The sequence below is a fragment of the Calypte anna genome, chromosome 15 (assembly GCF_003957555.1).
Source record: "Calypte anna isolate BGI_N300 chromosome 15, bCalAnn1_v1.p, whole genome shotgun sequence".
NCBI lineage: Eukaryota > Metazoa > Chordata > Aves > Apodiformes > Trochilidae > Calypte > Calypte anna.
Window position 1 is genome coordinate 4,400,396 of NC_044261.1, and position 22,556 is coordinate 4,422,951.

The 22,556-nt window shown below is 41.5% G+C and overlaps 1 protein-coding gene across 1 annotated transcript in view; it reads left to right on the forward strand.

Moving 5' to 3' along the window:
* TMEM132C (transmembrane protein 132C) overlaps window positions 1–15,395 on the forward strand; it is a 123,352-nt gene extending 107,957 nt beyond the window's left edge. The window contains exons 5-8 of the mRNA XM_030460545.1: window positions 5,268–5,473; window positions 5,947–6,220; window positions 6,422–6,613; window positions 14,196–15,395. Of these exons, the coding sequence (XP_030316405.1) occupies window positions 5,268–5,473; window positions 5,947–6,220; window positions 6,422–6,613; window positions 14,196–15,395 (1,872 nt within the window). The remainder of the gene's footprint in view (window positions 1–5,267; window positions 5,474–5,946; window positions 6,221–6,421; window positions 6,614–14,195) is intronic.
* Window positions 15,396–22,556: the final 7,161 nt, after the last annotated feature.

Here is a 22,556-nt window from a genome sequence, read left to right on the forward strand (position 1 = left end):
GTAATCTGGCTGCCGAGACTGAAAATGCAGACTCTTCTCAGCAGAGAGTCCAAGTTGCTTCTAAGCTTTGGCCCTGATTTGGCAGAGATCTCCTCTGCTTCAGCACTTGGGGCCCAAGCCCTGTGTTACTGGTGTGGGATGTTGGGAGCTTTGCCTGCCCTGCATCCTCATCCCTGCTTCCAGGATGGCAGGGATTATTCCTCAACTATTTCAAGAAACAACTTCATTCTCTTTTGGTGGGTAAAAACGACTCTCAAGGTTATTCTTGCACATAACATGAAAAATCAAGCCTTTCAGTTCTTAAGATCTTACCAGTATTAGTCTGCACTATGGGATTTACCTTTATGATCACCCTGGGAGTGGAGCTTGTGGTTTCCCTTTCCAAGTCACTGAACACAGCTCAAACTAAAGTCCCTGGGAATAAGGGGTGGCTCTGGCAAGTCAAGTTCCTCTTACACTGAGCAACTCCTGTAATGGATGCTTCCATTTTAAAGTCTGCTCTGACAGTGTCACAAACCTCTCAATATCATCCCAGGAATCGTGGAAGAATTCAAGTCTGAAGCTTTAATTCTTATCAGACTTAAATAATTTAACATGAAAAAATGAGTGCTATGGGCCTTGAGACAGCTTCCATTTTCCTGCAGTAGGTTATTGCTTATTTAGGATTACACAGCCAGGCACTGAAATCCTTCTTATGAAGCAGTTACCATCACCTAATGTTCATGTAGCATAGGATTTCCTTTATGTATGAAACCACAGTGTTTAATCACAATCAAGGCAATATAAAGTCTCTCTCAAACTCCTAGAATTTAGTAGAGAACAATTCCCTTTCTACAGAGAATGGTATTTAAAAAATAAAATAAAAAAAAACAACAAACAAACCAAACCTTAAAAGAAATACTACAGCAAGAACCTGAATATTACAAAATTCCAAAGGACAATTTGAAAAGCTTGTGGGATGATGATCAATGTCTAATAATAGATAATGTATTGGTATATTCTGGTGCTCTGTATTCCTTAACAGAAGGAATGACTTTGTTCCCAAAGCTGAACCTCCAGGAGCTTCAGTGGCCCTGCTGTAAATGAGGATACTGAGCTGAAACACTGGGATTGTATTGGATGTATTGGGAAAGTGCTGATCATCACTATTCTCCATTAATGATCCTGTGATTTTTTTTTTCCTTGAAATTGAGATTCCTTTGAGAGATACTGGAAAAATCTATTTGCTCATAGAAGTGCATTCATAAATATTTAAATGTTTATGTAACCTGTGAATATTTTAGTAACATTTACATTAGTATAACAGAAATGGGTAAATGGGTTTACACACTAAAATACAAGGTTCTGAACATGGTGAATACAAGTAGGACATCTACCATTATCCTATCTCCTCATTTTTGTTCAGTCTTTAAGTTCTGAGATTTTTAAACCTCAGGGTGTTTCATTAAGGACAAACCTCACAGACTTCTACCTACAAAATGGACTGATGTCTCACAAATTTACAATGTTCATAAATTTTAGAGGGCTTCCATATTAAAAGCTGCACTTTTTGTCCTTCAGAGCTGTCTTTCAGAGACCTGTTGGCACGGGCTGGTGTCTCCAGGGGTGAAAAACCACTAGGAGGATAAGAAATCTTAAACTAGCCTCTCAGAATCAGTAACACACCTTGATTTTTTAGGTATTAGAGTCAATCTTTCCACTCCTGTACAACAGATATAGACAGACCAAAGAGCATTTTAAATTCACCATCTTTTGAAAGACAGTCTTAGCTAATATTTGACATTAAATTTGTCTTTTGACCTGCCTCTGCCACTAAATGAATGAAGATTTTTCAGGAATCTGTAGCAGAATTTAACCCAGCAAAACACAGATGCTCTTCCAGAAATGTCACCAGCCCCTTTATGGCTGTGGAATCCTAGGCAGAGCATTGTCACAGCTCCTTTCTTGCTCTTACAGAGCTCATTGTGGGATTAAGACTTAATGTGAAAGAAGTAAAGGAAGACCCAGAAGTTTTGCAGTTGACTGGGGAGGGTACTGGGAATCTCCTTAAGATTCCCTGCAGCTAATCTGTTCATTCCCAGATGGAAAGGTACATTCACTCCCCAGATCATGAAAGTCATCGAGTGCCAATAGGTACTGACTGATTCAGGAGTGACTCTGGCTTGATTTCCAGGCAGTGGTTTTCTCTGTCAGCTCAATAAAATGTCATTTGTTGCAGAGAGAATCCATCCAATTCAATTGGAAAGGCAATGCCCTTTGTTACAAAGGGGCACAAAAGTATCATGCCAGGAAAAAGAAAGATGAAGAAGAAACCTTTAGGGAATTGTGCTTAGCCATGTCTTTTTCTGTCGAGCTTCTTTGTTTTAATCAGAAGACAGAAGTTAGAAAAATAGAAAAAAAAGGGGGAAAGTAGCTTAATGCAGCTTAATTATGAAAGAAACTGCTGAAATAGCATCAGAAAGCTCTTTAGAATGCAAAACTTCTCCCTGATCTGCTAGGCAGAAGAGAAAAAAAAATAATTACTTAAAGGTAGTGGCTAAGCAGGCTTTCCCTTCATCATCTCTCACTTGTTCTGATGCTAAAGATAAAAAGCACTTTCAGAGAGCAAATGTTTTCATAGTAAAAGCATAAATACTAAAGGAGATGAGAGACAGATGCTGTTCACAGAGTCTCCAGCCTCTATTAGAAACTTCTTTAGACTACTGTGGGCAGGACTCCCTGGTGAGGGCTGATCATTGTGCTGTTCAGTGGCCTTCCAGAAGCATTGCAAAATCTGGGAATGGAACAAAGATTTACTTTTTATATATCAAAAATGCTTGAACAAATGTAGCTTCTTGAGGAAAAAGAATGTGAGTTCAAATATGATCCAGTTTAATTTATTCCTCTTTTTAATATCCTTCCTCCATGATTCCATGAAACAGTGTTTTAGGTTGTTCCTACCAGTCTTATGCTGCTATCTCTTTAAACTCCATATGAGAAAAGATCAAAATAATATTGCCAAGTCTGCTTTGAATAAATCCAAAACCAAGTGAAGTTATTTCCATCTGAGTTAAGGGGTCTGTTGTGTCACACAACCCCTGCTCTCTTTTTGTAAGGAGCATCTGCTTAGCATATCAGGCCTTACATGTGGCTTGCTTGTAAATTGTAGCAGAATCAGTACATCTGGATTTGTTTTCAGTGGCTGAGAAGTTATTTTTATTTATTTTTTTTAAGTGCCCCTGTATGACACAAGGGCAAGGGAAGTGAACCCACTTGCTCTCACTGTAGCTAAGTTTGGCTGGGCTGTGTTGCTGTGGACTGTAAGATAGTGAATATTTCTTGAGAAGGGGTGTCCCTGATCCTGGACACACATTGGGCTTTAAACACTGAGAGAGTGTTGCCTTCTCCCTTTCAGCCCCTCTATAGCACTGGTTGGGAAGTCTGTTGCCTTTCTCTGTCAGAAGCAATCAGTGTCACTTCAAGAATGATACCTGAAAGCACCCTAGTTAAAAAGCATAGAGTAACACAGTGTAAGCTTTCCTCTTCTGTATTCTCTGTGTGCTTCCTCTTTATCAGAAATACAGGAACAGAAGAAAGAGGCTGTGTAAGGACATTAGCAATGCTTGTACTTGGTGAAGAGAGTGATGTTTTTCTCAATGCAACTTATAAAGACCTGCCACTATTGCTGATGCATGGCCAATAATAAATATTATCCTGTAGCAATTCTAAAGGCTCTGTGGTAGCTACCTCCTTAGGATGCTGTATATATTTGTTCAGCTATTTGTTTGTCACATACCCATAAATGCATATAGCAGCTTTAAAAATACAGATGGAGATTGGATCTCAGCCCAGAGTCATTTAGGAATTGCAGTTTTGCTACTATTGTTGTGTTTTTTCCCTGACTGTCACATTTGTTGTGTTACTGGCAACATTGGGCTTTAGATAATATTAAATCATACATCTAGATTAGACCCGGTCAGTCTGAAACTGAGTATGTAATCAGAAATCTTTTTTCAGCATGTGCATATGGTTTATTGTGCATCAATGAGCAACTTGTTCAACCAAGTCAGAAATTTCATCCATTTGTCTTTGGAATCAACTCCATAGAAACAAATTGGATGGAACCAGTTGCAAAGATGGCAATGGATAAGTAGCCTCCCAAAAACTTCTGCTGAAAGGAAGAGAGGACTAAGGATGGAAGAACCATCTGTGAAGCTGCTTTGTCAGATGTGTCAGATAAAGGGTCTTTTCCTCCAGGCTCAGAGCAGATGATAATATAAATATATGTTCAGGTGGGGAGACACATTGTCACCACTAATGATACTCATTATGGGTGATGAGATGGAATTCTGATGGGATGGAGCAAGAACTGGGTTTACTGATCATTTCTGCTCATTTAGTAATGTAACAGCTCCCAGAGCTCTCCACTTACTGGATGATTAATGTGCCATGGGATTTCCCCAGACATTTATGACACCTTTAGGAATAGATATGACAATGACTTTATCACATGGAGTCACTTCATACTATCTGCATCCCTCTTAATGATTTATATATTCAGGAGTGATTTTATCACTACTACTCAGTAATGTAATAAATGAGAAAACTCAATGGTCTGTAAATTATAACATTGATTAAAGAAGTGATTACTGATATAACTCTTACATGACTGATAACACTTGACTATATTTCAGGGCAGCATTTACATGTGAATGAAAAATCTGCTGCAGTGCTTAGAAATACTTCACAGCTTTAATCAAAATGTAAACATTTATAAACAGATAATGTTTATTGTGAAAGCAATGAGTAGATTTTTGTTACCCTTCAGTGGATGAAATCCACTCCAGAGCCAGCTTTGTCTCAAAGACTGAAATCAGCATCACCCCCTGATGAAAATACTCATCAAGGCAGAGCTTTGATTTGCTGCTATCCTCCACTGGGACCTGTTTTGGTTTGTTGGGTCTGTCTTGACCATGCCATGAAGGAGCCTTGCTTATCCTATGTTCCACAGCACTGTGATCAGCTCATGGCTCACTGCATAACAAACAGAAAATCAAGCAACAGCTTCATAAATTGTACCCAGTCCTTAGGCACCCCAGCACAGTTATATCTCCTGAGCCAATGAAGGATGCTTTTGTTCAGCTGCTCCCATTGTAAAAGGTCATCACTAGATGCATAAAGAGGAGGGAGCCTTTTTTGTTGTTTATTTTTGAGATGCTAGAGTTACACTTTGAGCTTATTTTGTTGCAGTAATTACCTTTCTTCCCTTTCTTACTCTTTCCCCTCAGGTTTCTGACAGATGTGACTATGTTTTTGTCAACGGGAAGGAAATGAAAGGCAAGGTGAATGCAGTTGTGAACTTCACCTATCAGTATCTGAGTGCTCCTCTGCAAATCACAGTCTGGGTTCCACGCCTGCCCCTTCAGATTGATATTTCTGACACAGAACTGAGCCAAATAAAAGGCTGGCGAGTCCCTGTTGTTTCTAACAAAAGGTGGGTTTGAGTTGCTCAAGTTCTTGGGTGTTTTAGTAAAATGGATGGAGTTGATTTTGCCTCTCAGCAGGAACAGCTTCAGCAACTGCACCCAAAAGACAGAATTGTTCCCTGAGGAGCAGCAGCACTGTTCAACAAAGAGCTTTGCACTGGGTATCTGTAGATAAAACAAAGCCTTTAAAATCTATGGGAGTTTTGTTTCTTTGTGTGTCTGTCCTGGGCAGAGTACAACAGTACTAGTAGCTCTACTACAGTCCACTTAAAAAGGTGTTGCTACAACATACTAACTTAGAGGAAGACAGTCCATTAGCATGGTCTTTCACATGCTAGGTAACCATGAATCAGCAATAGTCCCAACACAGCAGAAAGAAAGGATGCTACTTAAGGTGATACTCTCCATGAGCACTCTAATACTAGTTTACACTAATGTTCTTGAAAACATGTCTTCATGCTTATTTTTTTTCTCAAAACAGACCTACCAGAGACAGTGATGATGAGGATGAAGATGAGAGGAAAGGAAGAGGATGCACTCTGCAGTACCAGCATGCCATGGTGCGAGTCCTCACACAATTTGTAGCTGAGGATTCCAGCCCTTGGGGGCAGCTGAGTTACCTGCTGGGCTCAGATTGGCAGTTTGACATTACAGACCTGGTGATGGATTTTATGAAACTGGAGGATCCTCACATTGCCAAGCTGCAGGAAGGCAGAATTCTGATTGGACGTGAAGTGGGAATGACAACAATGCAGGTATTGAGCTTTAGAGTGCCCCATTCTGCCACTGCCATAAGAGAACCCGTGTGGGGACATAAATCCCGTACAGTGCCCTGCCTTTTCTTTTCTATGCATAAAGCTTTGGGGACAAGAATGGTCATAACCAAAACAACCTAAGAAAGGTTATTTTAATTGATCAGACATTTCCTAAGTTGATTCTTTTGTGTTTCTCCAAAGGTTTTGTCTCCTCTGTCTGACTCCATCCTGGCAGAGAAGACAGTGACTGTGCTGGATGACAAGGTGACCATCACAGACCTTGGAGTCCAGCTGGTGGCTGGTCTTTCACTCTTTCTTCAGCCAAGTGCAGCAAGTAGTCGGGCTATTGTGGCTACAACCATTGCCCAAGAGCTGCTTCATACTCCAAAGCAGGTATTGTGCACACTGTATTTACTGTTGTTGCCTTTTGGGATTGGACAGTGTTTTATTAACATGAAGTATGGGTTGGACTCGATGATCTCTGAGGTCCCTTCCAACCCAGCCAATTCTATGATTCTATGATTCTATGAAGTACAGGTGCTAGTTTGTAACAAGTTTAGAAGCTAAACTTTAAAATATAGGTTTAGTCCAATTGTCTTCTTATTTCTTCCCTCCAAATATGGACTTAATCTACAGTAAATATTCTCACTGAAGTTAATAGTATTTATATTATTAGTTCCCTTTATTTACATGATGCAACGTGTTATGCTTGCACACAGGCAATGGTTGGATAGTGATCCTAGTGTGCTACATGAGCATGCTCTTGTTTTTCATGCCAAACAGTACAAAGTGTCACAACAATTTAATACTCTGAAGTTCTATAAAATAGAGGCAGAGGATAGCCAAATACATTGGTATTCCCTCCTGGAGTGATGGCAGACTGGCAGGTTCCTCTCTTCTTTTATTTTTAGATGCATTTTGGGAGGTTCATCATTCAGTTCATTAGGGTATCACTGTGTTGATCCCAACTAATTTAAGCCAGCAAATTTCCATCCCTAAGGGAGCAAAGGGAATCTCTCAAGCAGCATGTTTCAGGTCATACCCAACATAGAAAAGAAGATTGGTGAATACCACCAGATCGATGCAAACAGTTGCTGTGGAACAGATTAAAACCAATGGTCAGTTGCAGTAGAACAAGTTTTTCATTTGTTGCTCTCTCAGTCAGTTGTGAGACTTGGTACCATGAAATTAATTCCATCCACAGCTACTCCTCTCACAGAAACTGTATTTCATCTCACACAGATAGGGAGAGATCTCAAGTCAAGTTTTATGGCCTGTTTCCATGATTATAGTTACCTAATTTTCTGGAACATAAAAATAATTTAGATTGGTTTATAACTTAGCGACAGGAAAATGTCCAAAGGAGAAGGACATGCTGCCCATCTGTTCCACTTACTGCATCCTGTAAACATAAGAATCTTATGTAATTAACCCATTTATACCCTTCTCCAGGGCTTAGAAACCATGTCTGACATATTGTCTTCAAACAAAGACTGTAAAAGCAAAAGCTAAAGCTTGTCTAACCCAATTCTGTAATGTAGGACAGAGCATCATTTGTCCTGCAGCCTCATTGGAAGAATTGTGACTCTGATTGCAGATAAAGAAGTTTGTGAATCTGGAAAGGTTGCACAGATATACTGTCAAATTCTCAGATTTATAGACAATCTGTTCAGAGTATTCAAAGACAATTATGAGCATCAGGATACGGCACATTATTACAGGGCATTTCAGTAGTGCACAAGGTGATGTCTCCTGTTGTGTTAAGCTGGGCAGTGTGATGCAGTGTGGCATTATGTATCTCTACAGCTGGCAAGTTATGAGCTAATACAAAAGAGGAAAAATGTGTAAATGTGGGTTTTCAAAAATTATTTTTCCTGTGTTATGGAGTGATTTTGGTGCAATGTTTTGTAGGAGCTGATGTTCTTTTGTGAGACAATCTCAGTGCCCTCAGAGGGGCACATTCATGATACAGAATTCACTGGGCACATCAGGCTCAAGGTGAGCAGTGCCTTTTCTTTCTGGTACTGTGGGCAGTGGGGATGCTGCTGTCCCTCCTGTCCTCATTGTATAGATTGTGCCAGAACAAACCTTTCAGTTATCAGAGCAATGAATGTAGTATTTTTCCTAATGCTTTTTCTCAATGAATAGTTACCAGATTACAATCCTTTATTATAATGACAGTACCACGTCTGCATACATAACAAAAAGCAGCCATACCACCAATTCCTGAAAAGCTATCAGTTTCTCCAAATAGTTAGCACAATCAAGGATAAGCTTCAATTTTTATCTTTAATTCTTTAACTTCGATATCATAGAATCATAGAATTGGCTGGGTTGGAAGGGACCTCAGAGATCATCAAGTCCAACCCTTGATCCACTCCCGCTGCAGTTCCCAGCCCATGGCACTGAGTGCCACATCCAGTCTCTTTTTAAATATCTCCAGACACGGAGAATCCACTACTTCCCTGGGCAGCCCATTCCAATGTCTGATCACCCTCTCCAGAAAGAAATTCTTTCTAATCTCCAACCTAAACCTCCCCTGGCACAACTTGAGACCCTGCCCTCTTGTCTTGTTGAAAGTCATCTGGCAAAAGAGCCCAACCACCCCCTGGCTCCAACCTCCTTTCAGGGAGTTGCAGAGAGTGATGAGGTCTCCCCTGAGCCTCCTCTTCTCCAGGCTGAACAGCCCCAGCTCCCTCAGCCTCACCTCATAGGATCTGTGCTCGAGTCCCTTCACCAGGCCCGTTGCCCTCCTTTGGACCTGCTTCAAGACCTCAATCTCGTTCCTAAACTGAGGGGCCCAGAACTGGACACAGGACTCGAGGTGTGGCCTCACCAGGGCTGAGTACAGGGGCAGAATCCCTTCCCTGGACCTGCTGGCCACGCTGTTCCTATCTTTTTTATAATTGGGCAATGAATAACCTGAGGTGACCTTGAAGGATGCTGAGCTTATACTTCATTTTTGTTTGTTTGGTTGTTTTTTTTTAAAAATAAAGGAGGAGCTCATTGGCACTGCAATGTGGATCAGTGATTTAGGTGCCTAAAAATAAATGTAGGTTGACCAACTTCTAAGTATCAAAGTTGAAATGTCTTCTGAAAATTTGGAGACTGTAGCTGTTCTCAGTCTATTTTTAGTGGACATCTGCTCAGGTAGGAAAGCTGTTCCATTTGACTTGCTGATGGTTGTTAAAATCAACATTGCCATCTTCAAGGCTTCTCCAAAATGTAGATAAAAGAACGCTACAGTGTTTAAGTGTTTTCTGGTCTGAGTGAGTTTCAAGAACCCTTGAATTTCAGCTGGTTCTGCAGTCATATCAGCTTTTTCATCACTCTAGGGTATTGCATGTAGTCTCATGAACTGAAGTGGGAGAGAGCCAGCATATAGAATAAAAGCAAGGAAGAAACCACCTTCTATAAATAGCTGAGTGTATTAATATTTCTCTCAGTGCTACTAGAAAACTGCAGAGGAAAAAAGAGCAATATTACTGTGTTCTAAAGGCTAGGTTCTCTTTCACTTGCATAGCTCCTGTTGACATCAGTGACAAGACCCAACCCTGTGAGGACAACCAAAACCTCAGGGAATGTCTTCCCAGATGTCAGCTCTGGATCTAATAGGAGGTGAGGGTGCTCAGCACCACCTCAGTCAGGGTGACAAGTGAGAGTTGCTTGGATTGACACCATTCTGTCCTGTTCTAGCTTATGTCCTTCAAGCAAAGTGGTTCAGGAAATTCACCAATATCTCACAGTTAAGTAGCAGATGTTAAGGGCTATTTTTATTTATATCTTCTTTACACTGACAGAGCAATTCAGTGGCTCACAAGTATGACAAAGGAATTAACTAGCATGGGAAAGGGAGAAAGGATGTATTGTTAGATAAGAATCTGAATTCTTCCCTTGCAAATACAAGCAAATTCCTACTGGAAAGGAATGTCACATTAGCAGATTGGACAAAAGGAGAGAAAGAAGTACACACTAGGGGAATGCATGGTTTGAATTAAGATCTGAGTCTTGGCTGCCTTTCATTTCCACATCATAACAATCAAGCCCAATTTTTCCTACTCAAGCCACAGGCTTAAAAATAAACACACATGTAATACTTTGATATCTCATGTGATAAAATTGCCAGGGAAATGCATTTTAGCAGTCAGATCCCCAGACAGGACAATCAGAGCTGGTCTGGGAGAAGCTGCTGAGAAGAGTATTCTCTTGCCTTTATTTGAGGGAGGGATGTATTTGTTTTCTGCAGAGCCATCCAGCCATTCATTGCTTTCCTTTGGTGTCCTGCCTCACTCCATGACTATTGCAGCTGACCCCAGCAACTGAGGGCTTATTCACAAACACTTTAATTTGTGCTTTAGTGAATGAAGACTGTTAAAAGGGCTCTTTATTCTGGTCATGGAATCAAATAAAATATACTGATCAGTGCTCACATCAATGCTTCTAAGCAGCAGAATTCCCTAAAATCCAAGCAGGCTTACACACTTTAATGCCCTTTTTTGCTGGAAGAATACAAGATACCATGCCTTGGTATCAAGCTGACCCCAGCTTTTTTGAGGAGGTATTTAAGGACACTTTGTAATTACTGACTGTGATGCTACACATGGGCTCAGATGAACATCCTTCCAACAGAAGCAGACTTTCAAGTGCTCTATGATGGTTTAAAGGGGGAAATAATCATCACTGTCTCCCCTGGATTTTCAAAGGCAACTCATTCAAGTCCCAGCACAGTGGATCTCTGTATAATGTGCTTTCTACTGAGCTTCCAAACAGCTCTGTTTCTTGCATTCAGGTTGCCTTTTGGGCTGTGAGACTCCTTGTTTTGTATAGGTGGGACAGCCAAAGCCAGCAAACATTCATGTTTGTGGGGACTTATGGGACAGGGTTTGGATTGTCCCAGGTCTGGCAACACAGAACTCCTTGGGGACTGGGATTTCCACTTGCACCTGCTGCTTCTGTACCCTGGTCATTTCCTCTTAGTTTTACTCACCTGAACGTAACAGGTGGATAACAAAGGCAATAAAACTACTAACAGAAAGAAAAAAGTTTGTCCTAGAAGATTTATCAAGTGGCATCTTTGGTCTGATAAGCAGCAATGTATATCAAGGCCAGAAAAAATCGTGGAACTGAAGCAGATCAAGAAATGAGCAGCTCACTGATCTGCTGTGTAGTTATACCTGAAATGGAGGAATAGGACAGCAAAGGCACAAGGCAAAATGTGTCTGGATAAAGAAATCTTTTAATGTGCTTAGGAAAAACATGATCTTTGATAATCAGCAGAGGTTGTGGGAAACAGTTTCTTCATCTCCTCTGGACTGGATTTTGCTGTAATTAACATGATCTAATAAACATTATCTGACTCACTTCACATCATCACAGTCACCATATAAATCATCCTGCTCTCTAAGAGACACTGGCACTTCTGTCTACTTGTGGTTCATTTGTTCTGGGAATGCAACTCTCTGCATCTGTGGGTGCATATGTGAAACAGAGAGGAAAAGTGGAGCAAAGAATGCCTAGGGAGCCAGATAACCCCTCAAACTATTTATTGATACTTGATAATTAATGAACACAGGCATTTAGCACCCCAGTGTTGAGAGCATCAGACTAGGGACAGCAACTTTGCAGGTGAGAAGGTTCCAATTCATCTTCATCTGCTAATAGTAATAGAAGGGCCATGGCAGAGAGTCAAAGGGGATTTATTGATGCATTATATAGGATGTGCAGAAACAGCTCTTTGAAGAACATGGTACTAAATCATATGTTTTGCTCTAGTTTTTGGAGGGTTTTTTTTAGCTTTTCAGGATTTATAATAATTTGGGAAGTTTGCTTCCTTCCACTGCCTTCAGCTTTCCTTCAATGATGTGAATGGGAGGAGATGATCTCTTGTCAAACAGAACACTTGGGCTGATACAATATGCTTTGGCAGGATCTGAGATTCTGTACCTCTTTCTCTCATTTGTTTTCTGTCCCTATTAACTACTACTGTGTGTAGTATAAACGTGACCGTGTTGTGTTGAGAAAAAATGATGGCATAGTAAAGGCTATAATCATATTTGGAGCTCTGCAATAGTAGGTATGCTGTGTGGTACTACGAAGGAGTACACAAAGGATTTAGTAATGTAATCTTTTTGTAGAAATGTGGAACTATGGTAGTCCCCAGCAGAGCTGGGAGAAGGCACAGGCTTTGTAATTTCCAGCCTTAACTGTACAAAATTCTAAACTTACTTTCTCATTCTGCTCTCCAAAGGAGGGCACTGCTGGCAGACAGTGTCAAGCCTCTTGTGATACATGCTTGAAATGATGCTGGTGTTTTTGCCTTCCATAGGTCGATGAATAGTAAGTGTATCTTACACACCTTCAGATGGCACATGAGGCTACCCTCCTGTCTGAGGGATAAGAAGGACAACAGGGTGTTTAATTCCATCTTTTTCTCTCTACATATAGCCATTAAAAAAAAACTATCCTGTTCCATCCCATGACTGGGTTTGCTCTGCTATAGATTTCTATGATATGAATTGAAGCTGTGCCCTGCAGCTTTCTGTTTCTCTCTCTTCAGCTGTTTCAGGGTTGTTTCTCTAATGACAGATCAGCTGTTTTAATTTTGTTATGCAGTTCCCTCTTCCTGCTTCTGAGCTACCCTGGCTCCATTTCAGCTGTTTGAAGTGCATTTGAGTCACCCAGAACTTTGCCTTCTTTCCTGTTGTGCCATGACTTATTTTTCCTCTTTCAGTCCCTTAAGAACTTGCTGATAGCACTTTGGAAATCAAATATTCAGCATAGCCCAACCTTCAGCTTAATGCCCCTTGCTGTTTGCACTGAAAAGCTTTAAATCTAATTTAGAAGGGTAGCAATTCCCTTTGTTTACAACCATAGTGGAACAAATTGTAGCCAATTGAAAAGCATATTAGGTTGTAAATTTGTATTATGACTGGACATTAACAAGGTGGCAATGTTTTTCCCCAATGGTGATTTTCTGCCCAGTTGTTCTGCTGTACCCGAGTGTAAAAGTTATTAGGGCCATCTGTGGCTCAAGTCTGGGAAGAGAAGAAGTTGGGGTTTTTGTGAAGTTGCACTCCAGCAATCTGCCTGTGTGTCTGCTGCCTTAACAGGCAAGCCATGGAGCAAATGAAAAACTAAACAAGTCTCCTGCAAAGAAAGCCACTGAGACATGGAGCAGTAAATATCTATATCATCTGGATGGGATTTCAAATGGCAAAGAGCTGACCTCTAGCTTTCTGTTTGCTTCTAATAATGACTTCTAACAGTGCTACCTGCAGAGAGCAAAGACAGTCCAATTAAATCCAGGCCATTTGAGTTTTTGTCATAGAGATCACACCAGAATCCCCATCCTCCTCTCCTTGATGCAGAAGTGCAGTGGACTATTTAATTATCTCAACAATAAAGTATATTTTTTTTAAAGCAAACCTTTCTCCTGCAAAATGGCAAGTGATCTGTGAGTCTTTTTCTTTCAGATGAATCTTCTGCTCCAACCATTTCCAATATGCTCTTGTAGCTCCTTATTCCTGCTAAGATATTTATGGCTTGTTTAATTTGACAGCTCCCTGTGACACCTGTGCATGGTGAACATGAGGAAAATAAGTGTTCTGTCAAGTGCCTCTGGTAATTTTTCTGGTTTGTCTCCTTCAGCTTTTGTATGACAGGGATGACTTTCTTTATAAATCATGTAAATTGTAGCTTGTTAATGGGTACTTTGGTATTACGGACATCTCATATCAATTATTTTATATGTTCATCTGCAAAACATTTGCAGGAAGGATAACGGTGAAACCTTTAGTGAAAAATGTGACCAATTTTCTGCCCCATCAGTTGAAGGTTGGTTTGCTTTAAATGCAGGGCAGAGCCATTGTCTTCCATTTCCTCCAGCTGCCATTCCAAGCTGAGAGAGTGATGGGCTGCAATGAGCTGAGCTGTTTCATTTAAGACCTTGTCTTTAACTATATTCCTCTCCTTTCAGGAAGCTGTGGTAAGCACCTGGATTCAGTTCAGTGACAGCTCTGTTACTCCACTGGACATTTATGACCCCAAGGACTTCTCCCTTTCTGCTGTATCATTAGATGAAGCCGTTGTCTCCATCCAGCAGAACGCTGCCTCAGAATGGCCCCTTGTGGCAGCAGAAGGTGAAGGTCAGGGCACATTAATCAAAGTGGACATGATGATCTCTGAAGCCTGCCAAAAGTCCAAGAGGAAAAGCGTCCTGGCTGTGGGTAACGGGAGCATCAAAGTCAAGTTTGGCCAGAATGATGCAGATTCTGATGCAGGTGGAGATTATGATGGTGACGAGATTGAAAACCACGCCAGCGACCGGCGGCACAAAGTGTCAGATCAGGACCGGTACGGCCAGGAGGGCCGATATCATGGGAGCTCCTCAGGAGAGAGAGAGGAAGGTGCCATGAGGAAAGTCAGCACCACAGCAAAATCCGTAATCAAAAATAAAGTCATTAAAAACAGTAGGCTGGATGGGGGCAAACTCTCAGACGATAGCCAGCTGCAGAACATTCCTATAGACTTCACCAACTTTCCTGCCCAAGTAGACCTCCCAAAAGGCAATGCAGGCATGGAGGAAAATGACCTGGTACAGACACCAAGGGGCCTTAGTGATCTGGAGATCGGGATGTATGCTCTGCTCGGGGTCTTCTGCCTGGCAATTCTAGTCTTCCTAATAAACTGTGCAACATTTGCACTGAAATACCGTCACAAGCAGATTCTGGTGGAAGGACAGACCACCATGACCCATTCCCATGACTGGGTCTGGCTGGGAAACGAAACAGAACTGCTGGAGAACACAGCAGATGCATCACCTCAGCAGGATGAGCACACAACTATCATTGACCGAGGCTCGGGTTGTGAGGAGAGCAACCAGCTCCTCAATGGAAGTGCTCAGAAGAATATTCAGAGCCAGGTTCACAGGTGTGCTGACTCAGGGGGCAAGACTGGGAAGGAACAGAAACCGGAACCTTTGCATTCGCCAACATCTAAACGGAAGCGGGTAAAATTCACAACCTTCACTACCATCCCACCTGATGATGGTTGTCCTACTGTCAACTCCATCCTCAGTAGCAATGATGATGACATTAAGTGGGTGTGCCAGGATATGGACCTGGGGGACTCGAACGAGATACGAAACTACATGGAGAAGTTCAAAGACAAAGTGTAGCTCCTTACTGGTTTTGGGGGGTTTAACCACACCTTGATGCCTTCGGTTCTACAGTATATATTGGGACAGGGAAGGGGGAAGGGAAATGACCATGTGAAATGATGAGGCAGTTTTTATAATCAGGGAACGAAATTTGCCAAACTCTCTGTGGTTTGTTCTTGGTTTTCACTTTGTTTTGTTTTTCCAGTGGTTATTCTGCTACTCATGGATTTAGGAAGTGGAATATAAACAGCAGAAGGGTGCAAGGAAATGGTATGACCAGTATGATGAACTGGGCAAGATGGGGTTGTGAAAATTTGTTTTATGTGTCAGGCAGATAATAATGATAGTAATGTTTCAGAGTACCAAAAATATTTGTAAAAAAGAAAAGAAAGAATACAAGAGCATGAAAAAAAATAATTGAGAGACAAACAATAACTTGTCTGCATTGCTAATAAAACATCACAATTATGGACATATGACCCACAAGGGGACTTTTTAGATTGTTATTCAAGATGTTCCTTTTTATTCCTTCCTTTGAAGTGAAGATGTGTCTTTGGCATTACACAGGAAGGAGGAAGAAATTACCTGGTATTTTTAGTTTTATATTTCTGTTTGCTTTGTAAGTTGAAACACAATAATTTCCTCCCTTGTATTTTTCTTTTAAATAGCTTACAAACCAGGAAAAATTTTGAGTCGCTAAGTTCACAGTGGACCAAGAACATTTTGTTTCCATGTTAGCTATAAGTAATCTCCTGTCATTTAAAGAAATCAAGGGGTAAATATTGACTAATAATTTCCACGTCATGTCTCTTCTGAAAGCCTAAGCCTCAGTTGTTTCACCCTAGATCGAAGTGTGTTCCATTTGGAAGAAGCATTCCTTTTATTTTCAGGTTTGGGATGTTTATTTAGTTGTTTGTTTTACACAACCAAAGTTCCCATGTTTCACCAAGGGAAGAAGGTGCTGTTTTCTGTTAGCTTTTAGAAGTAACAACCAATGGGAGTGCCCCAGTGGTGTATTTTTGTACTGGGAATGGAGACTGTCACAGGCCAAATATCTACAGCCTGGATTTTGGGTGGTTTTTTCCAATTTATAATTTCACTCTGTCATTTTCTGTTTATTCTGATGTCACCTACTCTCATCGAGCTCTGAAAGCTAGAAGAATGGACAGAAAGACATTGATTGTCCCCAAACTTTTGTTTCCTTGTACTGGAAGAGCTGGCCTCTGGACAGACTGTTGGAAGGGAGGGAAATATTGCTGATGCAAGATCAAGAAATATTTGGAGCCGTTTTCTAGAAAAAAATTTTGCCATTGGACCAGCTGGAAGACTGAAAATTTCAGACTAGATTGTAAAGCTGATGTTTTGAGTAAAAAAATACAAACCCAGTAAAAAATCTGAAGCAAATAACAACCAGGGTTGGAGATTCACTGTGTAAACTGGTAGAACTGTCTTGACTCAGTGCCAGGTTACACTAATGGAGGATGCAGATTAAAATCTATACAATGAAGAAGCCACTGTCATCCAAAACCTTTTGTAAATGAAAGGAAGGTGTATACCCAGCCTTTTGGAAAGCAGTATTATGTCCTGACTGTTAGCTGGAAGCACTTGCATTGTCCTGTCTTTGCCTGTGTATTTCTTATTTTATTTTATTACTAAACTCAGTAGTTTGGTTTTTTTATTTGGACAAGATCGATCCTGCCACCCAGTAACATAGATGGACATTTTAACAGGTATGCCTAGTATGCATTGTAGACTGAAAGAATGTAATATTTATTTATACATGTTATACAAATTGTAATTAAAATGCTTTACATGGCTTGACAAATTGACCTCTTTTTGGAGGGGAAGGGACTCCTTCTGTCATTGCTCTCTCGAAGTACTTCATCCACAGCCTTACAGCTGAAACAAAATTTTAAGCCACTTTCTGAAAGGAGGAGAATAGAGATATCTGAATTTTTTTCACTGCTCTGACCTTTCTTTTGTGAACCACTTCCCCATCCCACCCAACACGTGGTGATGATGATGGATGGCAGGAGAAGCCAGCAGTCAGGCACGGTTCATGGCAGTGTCACCATTCATCTTGTTCATCTTCATGCCTGCTATCAGCACGAACAACTCCAGGACTCTTGCTTCTGATGTGTGCAACTTTTGTGCAGCCCAGTCATAATTAATTATGTCGCTTCTCTGATTGATACAGGAGGTTCAGATGGAAGCAAGTTTCACTGAATCGCAACTGACACATACAAAGCACCCTGTATCCCAGAGGACCCCCAGCTACTTTACAAGCTAAGCACAGCCATGCATCAGCCAGAGCTCAGGGATCAGGACATCTTCCTGGGGAAATGCAGGTGTCCCTGAGGTGGAAAAGGCAGTTGCAGCACAGAGCTGCAAAATACAACAGCTCAGGAACAAGAAAGTAGGGAGCAAAAATAACACACCACAATAGCACAGAATATAATCTTCAAAGTGTGTTTTTAAGAAGGCTGCTAATGTGCTGAAGGGCCCCTGTTACAGCACATCTGAAGGATTTCCAAGCACTTTCTGGGTTACTGGTTCAACACTGGCTGGAGAGGAAGAGGGTGATTACAAAATCACCATTTCTACTCCAGGCACGCTGACTTTGCTTTTAGCAGATGAGGCTTAGTAAAATAAATCAGTATCTCCATCTAACATAGACAGTTGGCTATGGAAAGAAAACCTTGTGAGCAGAATTCATCTTGCTCTGTATTTTCATGATGACATCTGTGTGTTTGCCTTGTCTTGCTATCTTACCACATTGTCTAGGAAAATATTCCAGAGTGAATGAAAATATGATTCTTCTCCTCCTCTCCAAAAACTCAAGTGTTTTTTTCAAGAAAGAAAAATGCTTTTTTCATAGAAATTAGAAGGGGAGGAAAATCAAAGTTTCCCATGAGAAATTATGTTTAAATTAAAAAAAAAAGGACTCCAGAGTCCCTCCAAAGTGAGTGGTTTCACAGGCTTGCAGACATTGATTTACTGCAGCCTGTGACACTGGGTTGGGCACTTGCCATTCACAAATACACAGAGCATTTTACACACCCTGCAAATTACCATGGACATTTGCTACAGTTCTGACTTACTCTTTATCTTGTCTGTGCCACAATAATCATTTTGCAAATGCTGATAATCATGTACAACGTGAGCATGGCCAAAGGGAGAGGCGTCAGCTGAAGTTTCTTAAGTGCAGCAGGAGCCAGGTGCAACCAGTGCAGCCACTTGCCCAAAGCAAACTAAATAGCAGCATAAGATCCCTGAAGCACACAATATGGTTTTCTCTAAATTTTTTTTTTTTCCTAACATTTGCCTGTTATTGATGTCTTTTAGTTCCTGAGTTATCAGTTAATGAACTTGAGCTAATCTCTCTGTTGACAATATGGTGGAGTTTGGAAGATGCAAGAGGAAGACACCTGGCATCCTGCCTATCATAACATGACATTTACTGCAGCAAAGAACCCCTGCTCCAGACTCTGTACCATATATGTGGTAGTCGTTCAAATGTGGAAAATATGTTCAGACAGGGCATGATGTGTTTAAGAACAGGCCCACATAATGCAAGGCCTGTGATGGCTGCAAGGAGAAGGGCTCAGGAAGTTTCTCCAGTCCCAAAGTCCTTCTTTGACTATTTTCTGGTCACAACTGCAGCATTTTTGTTAAGATCCACACCTGCATCTCCATTGCAGTCATCTGAGCCATGGGAACTGATATCATCCAGGAACCTGGACTTTTGATTTCATAAATATGGTAAGTCTTTGACTGTTTAGGAAGAGTTTTAAAGCTTCTTTTCCACATGACAGAATTGATATGCTTCCCAGAACAAGAGGTTTGTTTGCTTCTGCCTTTGAAGTGGGAGGAGATGTTTCCTGGCAGGTACTGGAAACTTGTGTGAGATGGGGGCAATGCCTCTCCTAACACAGCCTGCTGCCTTCCTCAGCAGCAGAAATTGTTTCACACCTTTTGTCTTTCCTCTACTAATACCTGGCTTTTTAGGATATTGCTTCAGACAAAGCAGAGAGAACCTTGGTCCTGGCTGGCAGAGCTGCAGAGGGGTTTGTTTCCTCTCATTGAAACTGTGGCACTGTGGTTTTCTCTGCTCTTTGTAGGTTTTAATCCCAGAGGAGGAAGCTCAGAAGGGGCCATTGATTTTGATTTACAGAACTTGTGGCTGGACAGGCGAGGTCTTTGCAAAGATAGGCTGCACTTGAAGAGGAAACAGAGGGAATTTTAAAAAATGAAAAAAATCAGCCCTGCCTCAGCGTTTTATTTTTCTGAAGCTACAGAACATGGTGCTTCAGGGACTGAAGCAGGCACTGAAATTTTTCGATTTACCTTCCACTGATCAAAACCTGCGTCAAAAGCCCAATTCTGAGTGAGCCACCACCATAAATGATCATCTCAACAGGGAGGAAACCACCAGGCTGTGAAATATCATTTATCTGAGATATTCACGTTGGGTCAAATGACAGGATTTCCATTTCTTAAGCTTTCCTGGGGTTACAAAGGCTCTGGGGTCAGGCTCCAAACGTCAGTCTTGGCAGCTTCTCCCTCACCAGATGAGGGAATCCAAGAGTGCCAGGGCTGCGTGGTTGCAAAGATAACACCCTGCAAGGGACCTTATTCTGTCAAGAAGCCAAGATGGAAATTCATTAATCATAATCTGCAGTTAGAAGAGAGAATCTGGGTGACTCCCAGTTGTTGGTAAAGAATAAAAACGTGAGGGGGCACAGCTGGGCCTGGTGAGGCCGGGCCTGGCGCCTCAGGGAGGCCATTAGTGAAATCACCTGGGGCAGGTGGTAAGGAGGAGCCTGAAAATTAAAAACTCCTCCATGAGGAAGAGAGGAGAAACAGAGCCTTTGGGTGAGGGCAGCGGAGGGTCAGGCACTGTGTGAAGGCTGTGTTGCTGTTGGGGTCTTGTATGTGGTCACAAGAGGAGGGAGTGGGTGAAGGTGGAAGAAGAAGAGCTCTGCTGTGAGGCCACTGACTCCTGATACAGAATGGACCTTGGTGAAAAAGTAAGTCCTGCTTTGTTTGGGTTTTTTTAAATTATTATTTATTGCTGGGTTGTGTTTGGAAGCAAGGAGAAGTCTTCCCTGCCTGCTTAGGTGTCCTAAGCTTGGAAATTAGCAAGAGAAAGTGTGTGTTGTTCATACGTGTCCTCTGGCAGGGGGAAGGCTGCTGCTGAGGGGATAAAATGCAATTTGTTGGGTACATGTGCATGGGATCACCTCATAAAGCAAGGTCCTGGAATCCTGATATGGCTTAACTGCCAGGAAGCCCATATTCCTACAACCCATGAGTGTGCTGACTTGCCCTTAGCTTCTGGAAATGCTTTGATGTTGATTAAATTTGAGAGATGATCTGAAAAAGGCCCTTCATTTTGGAAAACAGAGATACAGTCAGTTTGTGGTGCTACACCCAGCTTGCTGGGCTGGAAACAGGACAATGGCCCCCAGTGCTTGCACATGTATTTCTTTTCTCCTTCCTGCCAAAACCAAGGGGCCATAGCAGCAGGAGTGTTGCTCTGGTTTGAAAGACTCCTGAGCTGGTACCAGAACCTGAACTCTGGTGGGCTGCATGGGGAAGAGTGGTGCTGGTAAGGGCTGTCTGTAAAATTGATAATCTGGCTGTATGTGTTAGTGGCTTATTCTATGGGCAGGTCATAGTTGTATCTTTCCTGATGACAGAAAAGATTTTGATTCCTAAACTGAATTGTACAGCTCTGAGGCTCTGGTTGGACAGCTACACTGCAGGCAGAAAGCCCCATTTGAGGCAAGCACCTGAAATGCTTTGTAGTTAATAATGGTCACTTCAGTCCTTTAGTAGCAATTGCTACAGGACCAAAAATATCTGGGGATTATCCCTTGGCTGTGATGACACTATGCGGGTTATAAAACTGAGCTGAGGTCACGACAATGATGAGGCTTTATTAATTTAATATGATATTGCCACAGGGTCTTTTCATGGATTGTCTGAAAAGATTAATATTCCTTAACATGGCACATTGAGTCACCATTCCCATTCTTCCACTCTACTCCTGCACTTTTGGAATTTGCCATTTATTTTTTCCATTATACTTCTAGGTTCATCATACCATATCCATCAGCATGGCATGAGTTTTACATACATTCTTAGAGCACTCCAAGAATATCTCCTCTGCTTTGTAGGTGATTGTGTCTAATTATTTTAAAGCCTACTATGGCAAAAACAAAATACAGGATCACGCTGGCAGGAGAGGGAAATGAGTGGCTCTGCTGACGACTTCAGGGCTTTTTGGAAACCCTCGAAGCAGACTGAAAGAGAAATTTCCTTCATTGTGGAGAAAAAGGGATTTCTTCCCAGCAAAGAAACAACTTCTAAATCCAGGCATCTTCCCCCATGCAACAAGTGCTTTTCTCCATGGCTCTAGCTGTGGCTACTAGAACTCTGCAATGTTATTTGTAGGTTTACATTCTTCCTTGGGAAGATCTACCAGTGGGAGCCAGGTAGCTACAGTCAGGTAGGTGTGAGGGAGGTTTTCCTTGCTGCATGAGTTGCAAGTATCTCTCAGGAGATGAGGGAACCTTGATGTCTCTGCTCTGACCAGGCTGCCCTGGTTCCTGCTCTCTGAACAAAAGCCAGTAGAGTCTGGTGGTAAAACCTGACATGGGTCTGATGTGGCTAAAGGGAAGGTACCTGGACATGTGCTAATGAGATACCCAGAGCATCTCAGGAAGAAGTTAAAAATGTATATAAGAACTACAAGTGTGTCACTCTGTAGAAGTGGTTGGAATTATCACCTGTTGTGCAATTGTGAGTGTTGATTTTCACTGTAGCAATGAACAGACATGACCAGTTGCAAAGTAATTAAATATTTCTGCATTCAGCTGGTCCCTAAGTAGGTTGATTTATATGGTGTGAACCTGTAGCAAGCTGTGTTCCCATTTGCATAAGCTGCTGGGGAGTAAAAGGCTGAAAAGAGGATAGGAGGCCTATATGTCTTCCTAGCTTTTGTTGTGTCTTATTTTAGCTAAGTATTTTTAATACTCTAAATTGCCCTTAGCTTTGGATTTATGAACCAGGTTATGCTTTGATAAAATAACCAATCCTATGTACTTACAGGTTTTATTAAAAAGCTAAGCAAATAAATATAAAATGAAACAGGGATATTGCTAAACAATCTGG